Source organism: Hippopotamus amphibius, chromosome 4 (assembly GCF_030028045.1).
Source record: "Hippopotamus amphibius kiboko isolate mHipAmp2 chromosome 4, mHipAmp2.hap2, whole genome shotgun sequence".
Lineage (NCBI taxonomy): Eukaryota > Metazoa > Chordata > Mammalia > Artiodactyla > Hippopotamidae > Hippopotamus > Hippopotamus amphibius.
Genome location: NC_080189.1, coordinates 111,145,961 through 111,159,002, shown reverse-complemented (window position 1 = coordinate 111,159,002; position 13,042 = coordinate 111,145,961). Strand labels below are relative to the sequence as shown.

At 48.0% G+C, this 13,042-nt stretch overlaps 1 protein-coding gene across 14 annotated transcripts in view; it reads left to right on the top strand.

The window, feature by feature from the left end:
* Window positions 1–4,222: 4,222 nt before the first annotated feature.
* Window positions 4,223–13,042, top strand: part of ASB13 (ankyrin repeat and SOCS box containing 13) — a 36,160-nt gene continuing 27,340 nt past the window's right edge. For 7 of the 14 annotated variants that reach the window (XR_009053134.1, XR_009053133.1, XM_057731084.1 and 4 more), the window contains exons 1-3: window positions 4,257–4,377; window positions 9,860–9,941; window positions 12,482–12,669. Coding sequence is in view for 1 of the 14 variants with exons in the window: in XM_057731087.1 (XP_057587070.1) it covers window positions 4,335–4,377 (43 nt within the window). In the remaining 13 variants the exon portion in view is untranslated. Of the gene's footprint in view, window positions 4,378–9,859; window positions 9,942–10,821; window positions 10,906–12,481; window positions 12,670–13,042 lie in introns of all 14 variants that reach the window. The other 7 variants (XM_057731077.1, XM_057731076.1, XM_057731081.1 and 4 more) reach the window with 7 other exon arrangements.

Below are 13,042 nucleotides of genomic sequence, written 5' to 3'. Positions count from 1 at the left end.
ATAAATATAATTAAATGTGAATGGATTAAACAATCAAATCAAAAGAGATTTGCAGAAAGATCAGCAGAATGGACTAAAAGATGCTATAACTATAACCTGTTTGCAGGAGACACGTTAGGTTCAAAGATATAAACATACTGAAAGTAAAGGGATGGGAGTATATTCACCCATAAGAAAGCTGAAATGGCTATACTAATATAAGACAAAACATACTTTGAAACAAAAAAGATGTTCCTGGAGATGAGAGAAATTTTATAATGATATAAGTGTCAATTCATAAGGAAGCGATACCAAATATAAATAGATATGCACCTAATAACCGAACTCTGAAACACATGAAGAAAAAATGCAGAAATGAAGAGAGAAATAGACAAACAATATAGTTGGAGACGTCATTACTCACTTTCAATAATGAATAGAATAACTAATAAGATTAACAAGTAAACCTTCTTTCCCTAAGCTCCCCCTTGAGAGGGCCTTGGGAACCATGGAGGAACTGCTCCCCAAATGTGTGTGGAGAAATGGGTCTGTGTGGTGCGAGGGGTTGACTGTGAGGGCACTGCAAGTGAGCTCCTTCAAGAGGACCTGCTGTGGAAGCACAGTTGACTCAGTGACTCCAGCTGCCAGCCCACTGGACCCACCATGGCATTCACACTTCCTTCAGGATGCTCCTAGACAGTAACCCGTGGCATGGAGAATTGGGAAATTTTAGGCAAAGCAAGTTTAATCATTCATTAATAGTTGTTAAAGCTAAAACACCAAAATAGCGTTTTTCTTTCTGGCCACAATGGAGTAAGCGGTACCATTCTGCTTTTCACTATAAATTTCTGGAAAACTGGGAAAAACATTTACAACAACTATTTTCAGACTTTGAACATGAGACAGCCCAGGACTTTGATCCAGGAACTGAAAGAAAGTGAACAAACAAGCTTTCTGACTGGATGCATTTATTGCACCCTGGGCAGGAAGGGAGACTCCCATACAGAATGATGGTATTGTTGAGCTAAGGAAATAGAAATTTGAGTTTCAAGAAACTAAGGTGGTTTGAATTTTGGGGACAGTACACAAGGAGGAGAAAGGTATGTAGAGAACTCCAGAAATTTGTATAGGGATTCCCTTAAGTCCTTGACTGAATACTAAGTTTCACGTGTACAGTGGGAGACTCTAAGAGGTCTGGAAAGGAACAACTCTGAGAAAAAGACTACTGGGGACCTGTAGAATTACCAAGTACCAAAGCTCACACAGGCTTGGGAGACATTTGAGTTCTGACCTACCAGAGAGGAAAGAAAGACCTTGTTGAATGCCTGAGGCATTCCAGAGAAAGCCCTGAAAGCCATGCCTTAGTAGGGCTAAACTAGCCCTAAAGTAAAGCTACTCTACATATTTCCTTCCAAAATTTAAAATGAAGACTTGAAAGAATCAAGCTGACCTGCAAGTAAACTGCCTGCCAGAACAAAATTCAATGTACTTTGAAGGAAAAGTGTACAATCCAAAAACTCAGTAAGGAAAAATTCACAATATTTAGCATTCAATTAAAACCATTAGACAGAGAACAGAGCAGAAAAATGTGACCTATAAGGAGGAGAAATTAGTCAATTGAAACAGAGTAGAACATGATAGAGATATTGGAATTGGCAGACAAGAACTTAAAAATTGCTACAATATGTTCAAAGACTTAAAGGAAAACATGAAATAATGAGGGGAGAAAGTAACACTATAACAAACCAAACGGAACTTCTCGAACTGAAAAAAATCAATATCTAAAATTAAAAACTCACTAGATGGAAGATTAGACACTGCAGAAGAAAAGATCAGTGAACATGAAGACACAGCAATAGAAACTACATATACTTCAGTAGAGAGGAAAAGTCTGAAAAAATAAACAAAATTTCAGTAACCTGTGAAATATTAAACCATCTAAAATATATATAAGCAGAATCCCAGAAAAAACAGATTGGGTAGAACATATTTAAGCAAACAATGATTAAAACATTTCCAAATTTGGTTAAAAACATTAACTCACAGCCTCACAAATCTTTTTAAAAAAATCCTAAGCAGGATGATTACAAACAAAACACATCTAGGCACATCATAATGAAATTGTTAGAAATCAAAGAAAAGAAGAAAATCTTAAAAGCAGCTGGAGGGGAAAGGGAAAGGTTAAGTATAAAGGGAATACAATATATTTTTTTCTATTGATTTATCTTTTTCTCACTGATTTGTGGAACTTCATTATGTTATACCAGAGCCTAATCTTTGGTTGACTACGTGGGTTTCATCTATCTTCTATCTGTGGTTTATCTTCTCACTTTGTTTATTGGGTCCATTGTCCAAAAAAGTCAAACTGACCAATATTTTCCTTTATGCTTTGTGCTTTATGCTTTAAACAAGAAATTCTCCCATATCATGATATCATGACACTTTTCTTGTATGCCATAGTTACACTTTTGTTCTTTGCACTTAGATCATTAATCCATCTGGAATTAATTTTTGTGTATGGTATGAGGTAGGAAGGAAATCATCTTTTTTCACATAGATACTTGACTCAATACAACTTATTGGAACTTAATATACATTTAGAGGAGATTAACAAAAAATATAATAAAAGTAAATATAAATTACTACATAATGAATATTTGGGGAACGATTCTTTTTAAGTTCAGAAAAAAATTACCTTAGACTACACATTGCAACAAGTTCCAGATAGGTTAAAGACTTAGAACAGAACAGAACAGAACAGAACAGAATAATATACATATTCTGGCTCTTGATGGGGAAATACATTCGGAATATTTAAGATAGAAGAAATACTCTAAGAGAATATATTTCTGAATATATAAAAACAGAAAACAATATTTTCTACAAGAAAATATTGAAATCAAGCAACACAGTGGAGAAAAATTATAATATAATAAGACAACAATAAGGAAATATTTGCTTTCTAACATATTAAGTAAACACTTGCATACATACATATATGTGTATATATACATACATATGTAGACATAAATACATCTACACATAAGTATATAAATATATACTGCATATACATATATAAATATAAATTTAAAAATATAGTCTTTATTCAGATCTAGTTGATACTTTGTCAAGGGAGAAATATTGAAGAAAATACAAACATACAAACACATGGCATTGTCATAGGGAAAAACGTAACATCCCCTGGCTAAATATATTAATTCAAAAATGTACTACATTTAGTAAAAAATGCAAGAAACTTGCAAGAAAAATGCAAGAGCCTAGTTTTGGTAGATAGAAGGCAAAAAAGGTATAAATGCACTTTGCTAATAGGCTTGAAATGTCACTCCCAGGCCTGGCGTCATGAATTCGCCCACGTTTGGGCTTTGGACAGACAGGGTTCAAACCCTTGTGGGTACAGCGCCTGCGGTCATAGGGGAGACCTCTCCTGGGTCCGCTCTCTGCTAGTCCTTATGTATTTCCAGACGGGAACATTTTTACTTCTCAGCTCAAATGAACTTCTGCATTCACGCTCCGTACAGGCCCGTTGATGTGGCTGCCATCGGTTCCTCAATCTCCCCCTTGGAATCATCAGTAAACCGGGCCTTCATTTCCCTCACGAGACTTGAAACAGCGTGGAGTGCACGCGCGCGCGTGGTTTAACGACCCTGAACTATTTGGAATTTATGATTTCTCTGGAAAGGTGAAAGAAACAGGGGTATGCCAGCTCGGGTAGGAAAGCGGTCCTTAAAATGAAAGCGGGGGAGGGGGGGCGGGGAGCTCTGCCGAACTCGATCAGTGCAAAGGCAGGTGGTGAATTGCAGCAGCTGGACACTTTTGCACAGGGACACGTGGACGCTTAGACACGTGGACACGTTTTACACACGGACACAGGACATGTTCTGCACATGGACATACGGGAGCAATTTGCACGCACACATATTGTGCACACGGACGCAGATGCTGCCCATGGATACTTGCACATGTGGACACGTGTTCTGCACTTAGACACGTTTTGCACACCGACACACGGACGCGTTTTGCACGTGGACATATTTTGCACCTGGGCACGTGTTTTGCAGAGGGACACGCGGACACGCGGCACGGTTTGTACAGGAGCAGACATCCTGCACACCCACACGTTTGCCCAGCAGACGCCAGCAGCGATCGCGGCGCTGGACGCAGGTGGCCGCGGCGTGGCGCTGGCCCCGAGCCGGGGGCGGGGAACTACAATTCCCGGCGCGCGCGGCCACCTCGGCCGGACGCGCGGAGACGCCGACCGGCCCCGCCCAGCGGGCGGCGCGGTGGGGGCCAGGGTCCCGGCGGCGCGGGTGGCGGGGCCGCGGGGCCCCGGCAGGATGGAGCCCCGCGCGGCGGACTGCAGCTTCCTGGGCGACGTGGGTACGTACGGGGCGCCGGGGGCCGAGAGCCGTCTCTGCGGGCGTCCGCCCCGAGCGGGGACGCGCCCGCTCCGAGGGGTCGCCAGGGGCGTCCGGCTGGGCCCGGGTCGCGGGGGCCGTGTCCTTAAAGAATCGGGGCCGGGGGTCCTCTGTCGCTCGAATGCGGTGTCTGCGTCCGGCTCCTGGTCCCCTGCCGGCCGGCGCGTGGCCGGGCTGGTCATCCTTGCGACTTCAGAACCGCAGACGCCCCGGAGCGCCGCACACTCTGGGGAGGACGCGGGGCTGTGCGTGGGCATCACCAGGTTCCTCGGAGAACCTAGGGAGTGCCCACGCGGGGCCACTCGTGGGGCAGCCCCGGCCCGGGCCCGGAGATGGGAGCTGGACCGCCTTCCAGGCGCCCTGTGGGAAGGTCGTGCGCGGGGTCGTTAGCATCCTACGGATACATCCAGGAATCCGATCCGGGAGGAGCATGTGCCCTTGTCGTGCTGTGGGAGACATGCGACCTCGGTTTCTCACTGACCCTTCTTTACCGTTTGGCCAACCCAAGAATAAGATGGATTCCAGGGCAAAGGGCCGTTCTTTGGGGAAGCAAACTTTCCTGCCTGCGGAGTAATTCTAGGGAAAATGAAATGAGTGATAAAAACGCTATGAAAGCCAGGAAAGAAAAAAAAAAAACCTATGAAGTATTTTTATGCTGATAAAAAAATGTAGTGCATATAAAAGTGAGACGTCTTAAGGGTAGATTTAGCTTAAGAGGAACGGCAGTCCTAGCAAAGCAAAGACATTTTATTTTGCAAACCAGCCATCTTCCACAGGATCAAAGGCATTTAATAAGCATCTCTGTTTTTACTTGGCATTCTGCCCCAGGCAGGCACAGGATTTTGACCCTGCCAGTGTGAGCTGTGTTTGGTTGGTTCAATTAAATAAGCAATGAACAGCTCACCATGGAAGCCTATGTAAACACATTTTAATATTTTTGTTCATGTACAAGGTTCAGTAGCACAGCATCACTCCTGAGTACGGTTTTTTTTTTTTTTTTTGTATAGTTTAAGGAATGTATCTTTAGAAGAAAATGCATTCTAAACTAATGGATGCAGTTTCTGCGGTTCATGGCTATTTTTGACTTTGTCATTGTTTTATTTCATGTATTTCTCCCAAAATGCATCCTGCTGACATTTTTATTCTCAAAACTAATGAATAAGCTCAACGGGTTGAATCCAAAACAGCACTGCTATCCCACCAGAAGCAGAGGCCCATCGTAGGAACTTTAACCCATTTTATCATTCTGGTCTCAAATTCTATACGTGTGGTGTACTCTAACCAAACCGTGTGGGTCTGTTTTTCATATAACATCTCAAGGGGTAAAGGCTGTGGTCTTATAATAATATGGGCTTATCAATAAGAAACAAAGAATTTGCGGCAGGTCACATCCTAAAGTGAATCCAGCGTTTGTTACTTAGCAAATGTAATTCACATCATTATTGAGCCCAGGTTGTGTCTATTTGTAAAGCTGAAAAAGTGACTCTGGTATTCAGCATCTGTGCTCACAGGCTTCTGACGTGGAAGCAGGAGGCTGGCAGAAGATGAAAGGGTGCCTTAGGGATCTGGGCTCTAAGAAGGTGAGCTGCTGGGGTCTTCAGGTATCCTCAGCCAGGAAGTCTAACCCGTTCATTGGCCTCTGGGGTGTTGGGAGGGTGGGATGGAGAGAGAAAAGGGGAGGCAGCTCCTGGGACCATGATGAGAGCCACTGAGCTGTTTGGGTGCTGGCCATGAGCCCTGTGACAGCTGCAGGACAGTCGTCAGTATCGATAACTTAGAGGTGAAACTGAGTTCCCACAGCTAGGAAGTCGCAAAGCAGAGGTTTTAACGCAGGTGGTTCTTTTTTGTTTTGCTTGTTTTACGTTAAAAGACCTATGTCCTTCCTATCAGATAGGTTCCTCTGTGATCAACTTGTGGGGCTGCCTGGAGCGCTGGGCTGGTTTTGTGACTGGGTTGGAGGAGCCGTGTCCACTGTGGGTTCTCAGGGGACTGGGGAGCACTCTTACTGCCCATCATCTCTGTACTATAGCACCTTTCGGGCTCTGAGAAACATCTTTGCCTCCGGGGGGTCCACAATCAGGATGGTAGGTTGATCTGGGTCCTGGTGCCCAGGAACCTATATCCAAGTTCATGCTTCTGTGGAATTTGATTTTTTTTTTTTTGGGTGGAGCTGTGTGGCTTGTGGGATCCTAGTTCCCCGACCAGGGATCGAACCTGGGGCCCCGGCAGTGAGATCATGGAGTCCTATCCACTGGGCTGCCAGGGGATTCCGGAATTTGATTTTTTAGACATAGAATTGTATGGAAGGTATTTTGAGCGATCTATCAATAGATAATCAGTGCTCTGGCTGGGAGGTCAACTTCCTTAAAATCTTCTCAGATCGTGCTTGTGTTTCTGCCTTAGAGAAAGCTGCATTCTAGAAGTGTCTAGATATATCCTTTAGTGGAGAAACCTCTGGGCACCATATTACACTGCTAATAAGACCGTCTGAAGGAAACTAGGCTGATTTTAACACCAACTGGGATTCCGGGGAGTCATTTGTGGCCAGGAGTTGCTGCTGACTACAGCAGCACAAATGAGTTTTGATTCTTTGGTGCAACCCTCCTCCCCTCCTCATCTGCACCGTGGGGTGGGCGGGAGGCGAGGGGAGGGGTCGGGGTGGCAGAGAAGTAGATGACAGGTCAGGAGCGGGCGCTGAGTGAGGGCGAGAGTTGGACTTGGCGTTTTTCATCAAGCTTGTTTAAGAAGGTCTTTCTTTCCTTTTTCCCTTGCTGTCATGTTCTGCTGCTTTGGTAACCTCTGCCCACTTTCCTCTTTTGCTTTCATTATTCTCTTTCACTTTCTGTTTGCCTCTCTTAACTGAGCTTTCACTGTCTTGTCCCTGTAGGAAGGTAGACCTTTTCTCTTTAATTTTTACCCAATTTAACACATCTTAAAACCACACGGTGTGCCCTTTGACCTCGAATTTACGGACAAACAAGGTATTCATAATTAAAACATTGAAAGAGACCTTGTTGAAAAATCTCTTCAAAAGCAACAAGGTACTCAGCCCCCATTTCTAAACAAGTGTTTCTACATATAAAAATGATTTCCATTTTCCCTTAGAATCAAGGTGACTGGTAATTTCAAGCACACGGAACTTTAATTCAGACAGCACTGATGAAGATGGGTGGTTACCATAGAGTGTTCATTAAGCACCACCTGTGCCAGGCACTTTGCATGTATTGTGTCTTTGGTCCTTACAGCATCCTCTGGAGAGGTCTGTCATTCTTAGGTGCTGGTCTCTTTGTCCTTGTGGGTTTTTGCCCCTTTTCTGTTTTTTCTATTTTTGTTTTTACTATCAGATGGATGGGTACACTTTGTCCTTGTGGATTTTTGCCCCTTTTTTATTTTTTCTATTCTTTTTACTATCAGATGGATGGGTACACTTTGCCATAATTCCTAGGTCCTTTTCGCTCTTCAATTCGTTTTTGCTTTGTACACACAAATCCTTGGCCTTCTGGGACCTTGGGGGACAAGTCACTCGGGACCCCTGACTTTCCCAAGAACTGAGGTTAGGCCGCTGAGAGTGGTCCTCAGGACACCAGCTCTGTAGCGGCTTCAACCTCCGCTCCTGGAAGCTGCATCCGCACACAGGTGCCCCGCAGGTGTGGATGAGGTATAGGGAAAACTATCCATCATCATTTCAAGAATGTTTATTTACTGGAGTATTTGGGGAGAAGGGCTTATTTTAGAGCTGCAGCTGTGGCAGAGAAGGACATGTCTGCAGCGAGGGCCCCAGGCTCCCCTTCATGACATACTTGGAGCAAGATTCCTGGCCCAGGCAGCACTGAAGGTGCCTGGTGGATGCTGAGCGTGTTGGATCTGCTCGTGGTACAGGTGTTCTTTGTGGAGTTGCAAAACACTCTGTTAGAGCGGGGCTGCTGCGTGGAGGGGCCGCCTGGCTGGGGGAGGAGCGGTCAGAGTCAGGGCCAGCACCAGGCCGGGTTCTGGACTCTGGACCGGCGGGTGGGGCCAATGAGTGCTCCGCTCTGCCTGTGGGCAGAGGACCCCGCGTGCCCTGCACGTAGGCGGGAAGGCTGGACTCTCTGGGAGGCCCGGCGGGGCCTTGGTTGACAGCGGCTGCCTGGGTGCAAAGAGCCGGCTCTGGAGGACTGAGCAGGATGCTGGTAAATTAGCTCTCTGGAGAAAAAAGAAAAAGCTGATCTGATTTGCTGCTTTCCCTGGTGTAAATACTCACCCCACGCTGATGTCATCTCCCAGAGGTTTCCGCCTGGCGGAACTACTGGATGTTTACCAGTGGGCGGGGCGAGCTGGTCCCGCACACCCACTGCGGGGCGGCAAGTAGAGAAGCCAGGGGCCGGGGCCGGGGCCAGGGTCCCAGGCTGGGCTTTGGAACAGTACAGACAGTAGAACTGGAGGCTGGGGCCCAAACAGGACCAGCAGAACTAGGATGATGCCAGCGATCCCGTCACGGTCATGGTGTGTGTTGTGATTGTGACCTTGCCAGACACCGAGCAGATGGTGCCTAGCGGGATTCACTGTCGTCACAGTCACCCCCCGGGGGGGTGGGGTGGGAGGGTAGGCAAACACATCATCATTTTATATGTGAGATGCTGAGGCTTAAAAAAAATTGATGTGTAATGGAAAACTGAGGCTTTGAGACGGTACGTGACGTGCCCCAGGTCGCAGAGCTGAGCGACAGATGGCATTGGACTCATGAGCTGGGCGGTTCCTGAGTCTCCTCACCACGTACCCTGCTCCCACGGGGAGGCTGACGCTTGACGTGTTCAGCTGGGGCTTCTTGATTCCCGAAGGCCAGGCCAGGGCAGGGTGTCAGGGCCCAGCCAAGGTACACAGGGGTGTTGGGCTGGGAGCCAGCAGGTGCATGTCGGGGACCCAGGCTGGATCAATCAGGTCTGGTGCGGGTGCAGAAAAGTGGCAAAAAACGGTCTCAAGCACCTGTCATTCGTTCTCGGGGTGACCTTGCACCTATCTGGCAGAAGGTCTGTAGGTGGTGTCAGTGAGACTCCAGTTTTGCAGATGACGGTTTTCACTTAGTCCTTGGTCAGCTTGGCTTGCCAGCAGCTGGTCAGCAGAAGGGGTGACGTGGGTATCTCCGTGACCGTGACCTTGAACCGAAGTGCCGGCAAGAGGCAGGAGGGGCCTGGAGGCTGCCATCTTCCCTGCAGCACCAGCGCCCCAGTGCTCTGTCTTCCGGGGCCCGCGGCCTTGGCTCTGCTACAACAGACTCCTGTTTAATTGATGCCCCGGCACCTGGCTCGGCTGGTGTGGGCCTGTGGCCCAGGTCATTGTCAGGGCTGGGCAGGCCTGTAAGCGGCCGGTCCGGGGGTGTACTCTGGTGGGCTGCAGTAGAAGATGTTGTCTGACATGTAGAACAGGCTTCTGGAGAGTATGTGTTTATTTGATACCTGTGTTGTCAGGCGCTGTGCTGGACCAGGAGGTTGGCGGCTGAGGTCCTGTCCTAATGATGCTCGTGGGAGGATGGGAGAAGCATGAAATCAGGTGCAGCTGTGTGTACAGAGACGGCCTAAGGGAGGGCGTGGGTGGGTGGGCTGCATGCTGGAAGGCTTCCTGAAGGAGCTAAGACTCGGTCTCAGTGGGGAGGATGGAGAGTGGGGAGCTGAGGGGGGCACGGCAACCCCGAAGGCACAGGGCCTGGATCACCCGACCCTACGACCCTACGTCAGCTCCATGAAGCTTAGCATAATTGGAGACAAGGGTGTGTGTGTGTGAGGGTGGTGACGGGAGGACATGGGGGGTGAGGGGGAGGCTAGAAAAATAGGCTGGGACTCCATCCTGGAGGGTCAGTATTCCTGGCTTGCAAAGGAGTGTGGATGTTATTCCGGAGACAGGATTGACTGAATGGTCCTGAGCAGGCCTCCTGTGACCCCATGATGACTTAGCTGCACGAGGGAGGGGTTATGGGGGGAGGGGAAGCCCAGAGAGGGGTGTCACGGGAGAGAGGGGTGACGGGAAGGCGGGTGCTAGGAGACCAATTATGTGGCAGGGCTGGGATTTAGCGGAACACTCATCCCAGAGGGAACTTGCCAGAGGGAGGGCCTCAGGTTTCAGGGGCAGTCCCTCTGCCAGGGGGATGGTACAGGGGTGGGGGCATCTGGTCACAACTGGGGTCCAGGCACAGGGCTGGAAACAAAGCCTGATGTCAGTCCTGCCTCTCTTCCCTGCAAGCAGAGGTCTTTTTGCTTTAAGGTTGATCGGTACATGCCCCCCCTCCCCCACCTTCTCACTGGTGGAGGTGTGGGTCGGGGAGGAGAGGGGTGGAGCATCCCACTGAGGGCCAGCACTCCCCTCCTTCGTGGGCTACCAGGTGCCCCGTGTTCTTTATCTCTGAGGTGGCTGTCCCTTCCCTTTTGCTTCTCAGGGGATCCAGAGGCCATTGAGACTACTACCTCCCCACTGCCCCCTCCTCCTGCTGTGAAGCTGTTCCCCCTGATGACAGCCTGTGGTTGGTACCAGCTGTGGGTGACAACCTCCCCCACCTCCAGGGCCTCTTCCATCTTTGTTACTTCTTTAAAAAATAATTTTTAGTTTTAATTTTGCCTAAAAAACCCCACATAGAAATGGTTAAGATGGTAAATTTTAAGTGTGCAGTTCAGTTGTATTAACTGTGCACACACTTTGGTACAACAGAGCTCCAGAATGTTTTCATCTTACAGCAGGGAAACTGCACCTGTTCACTGCCCCACTTCTCCCCTCCCCCCGCCCGGCAGCCGTGATTCCATTTTCTGTCTCTGTGACTTTGACTCTAGGACCCTCCTCTGAGTGGAATCACACAGTATTTGTCTTTTGTGACTTGGTTATTTCACCAAGCATCATGTCCTCAAGGTTCGTTTACGCTGTAGCCTGTGACAGAATCTCTTTCCTCTTTAAGGCTGAATAATATTCCATTGTGCGTATCTACCACATCTTCTTTATCCATTCATCAGTCCACAGACACTTAGGTTGTTTCCATGTCGTGCCTATTGTAAACAGTGCTGCAGTGAACCGGGGTATATCCATCTTATCGAGTTAAGTGTTTGCATTTTCTTCAGATAAAAATGGCTGGATCACATGGTAGTTCTGTTTTAATTTTTGAGGAATCAGAATACTCTTGTCCCAAGTGCTTGTACCACTTCACAGTCCCACCAACAACGCACAAGGGTTCCAGTTGCTCCACATTTATGCCAATTTTTATTTTTTATTTTTCAATAGCAGCCATCCTAATGGGTGTGAAGTGGTATCTCACTGTGGTTTTGATTTGCGTTTCTCTGATAATTGGTGATGTGGAGCATCTTTTCGTGTTGCCTGTTGACCATTTGTCTATCTTCTTTAGAGAAATACCTATGGAAGTCCTTTGTTACTTCTTTAATTGGGTTATTTGTGTTCAGGCATAGGCATTCTCTATATATTCTGACAGAGATGATTCACGGGTATTCCTCCCCATCCCGTAGGTGCCTTTTCCCTGCCGACGGTGGCCTCTGGTGCTCACAGACGTGCCCCTTTGTTATCACACTTGCTGCTTCTGATCTCTGCTCTCAGTCAACGCTAAGACAACAGCAGCTGATGTTTGTTCACTAGAAAAGACGGTTCCCCGTAACCTGCACTTCCTCTATAGACAGGTCATAAAGAGATATGAGATTGTCTTTAAAAAGTTTTATGTCCACACTTTATAATTTGTAATTCCTTCCATCCATTCGTCCCTTAGTCACCCAACAAACCAGTGACGTGAGCACCTTTGCTGGGCCTCATGCTGCCAGGTGCTGGGCTCTATGCCCAGCCGGCTCACTGCAGCCCACCTCATCTGCGAGGCTTTCCCGACGGGCCGTCTTGCTTCTACGTTCCCGTGACTTGACACGCCCCTCCACTGTCGCAGCTGTCCTGTTGTTTTGCATTGTTTGCCCACCCCCCCACCCCCCACTACCCGTGACCGTGAACTTGTCACGTCCGTCATCTTTGTGCACCTCAGTGGGAGAGGCTGCGTCCACCTGCTCGGGCCTCCCCTGCGCCCGCCTTCCTGAGCTGCACCTTCCTCCTTCCTGCAGGACCCACGGCTCGTCCTGCTCTCCTCTTTTTAGGGTTGCAGCCGCTCAGTCTGCCCTTGGGGTTCTGCTCCCCTCAGACTGACTTGAGAGTGATCCACAGCCACTTTTCACTACTGGCCCCCCAAGACAGGCACGTGGGCAGCCGTTCACTACGACTGGGAGACATGCTGGGGTCCCCTTCCTGGACAGTAAGTACGAGGTTCTCCAAGCTTGGCTTCTGCATTTGTGGGGATCAGACCTTCCTCTGCATTCCAGCCCTCCCTGCACCTCCCCCGCCCGCCGTGACCCCCGTGGGGTTGCATAGTTAGGTACCATGAGGGGGTTAAAATACCACAAATAGACTCCATTTATCCAGCCCTTACTCTGTGCTGGGCCCAACCCTAAGTGCTTTTACTATAATTCATTTAATTTTCATAGCCTGCCGATGAATAAACTGTTATTATCCTGGTTCACAGGTGACAAAACTGTACTCATCAACACATAAGCCGGAAGGTTTTCACCTGCCGAGGAAACGCATTCGCCCCAGAAATGGTTCGAAAAAGTGCTCTGATAAGATTTGGG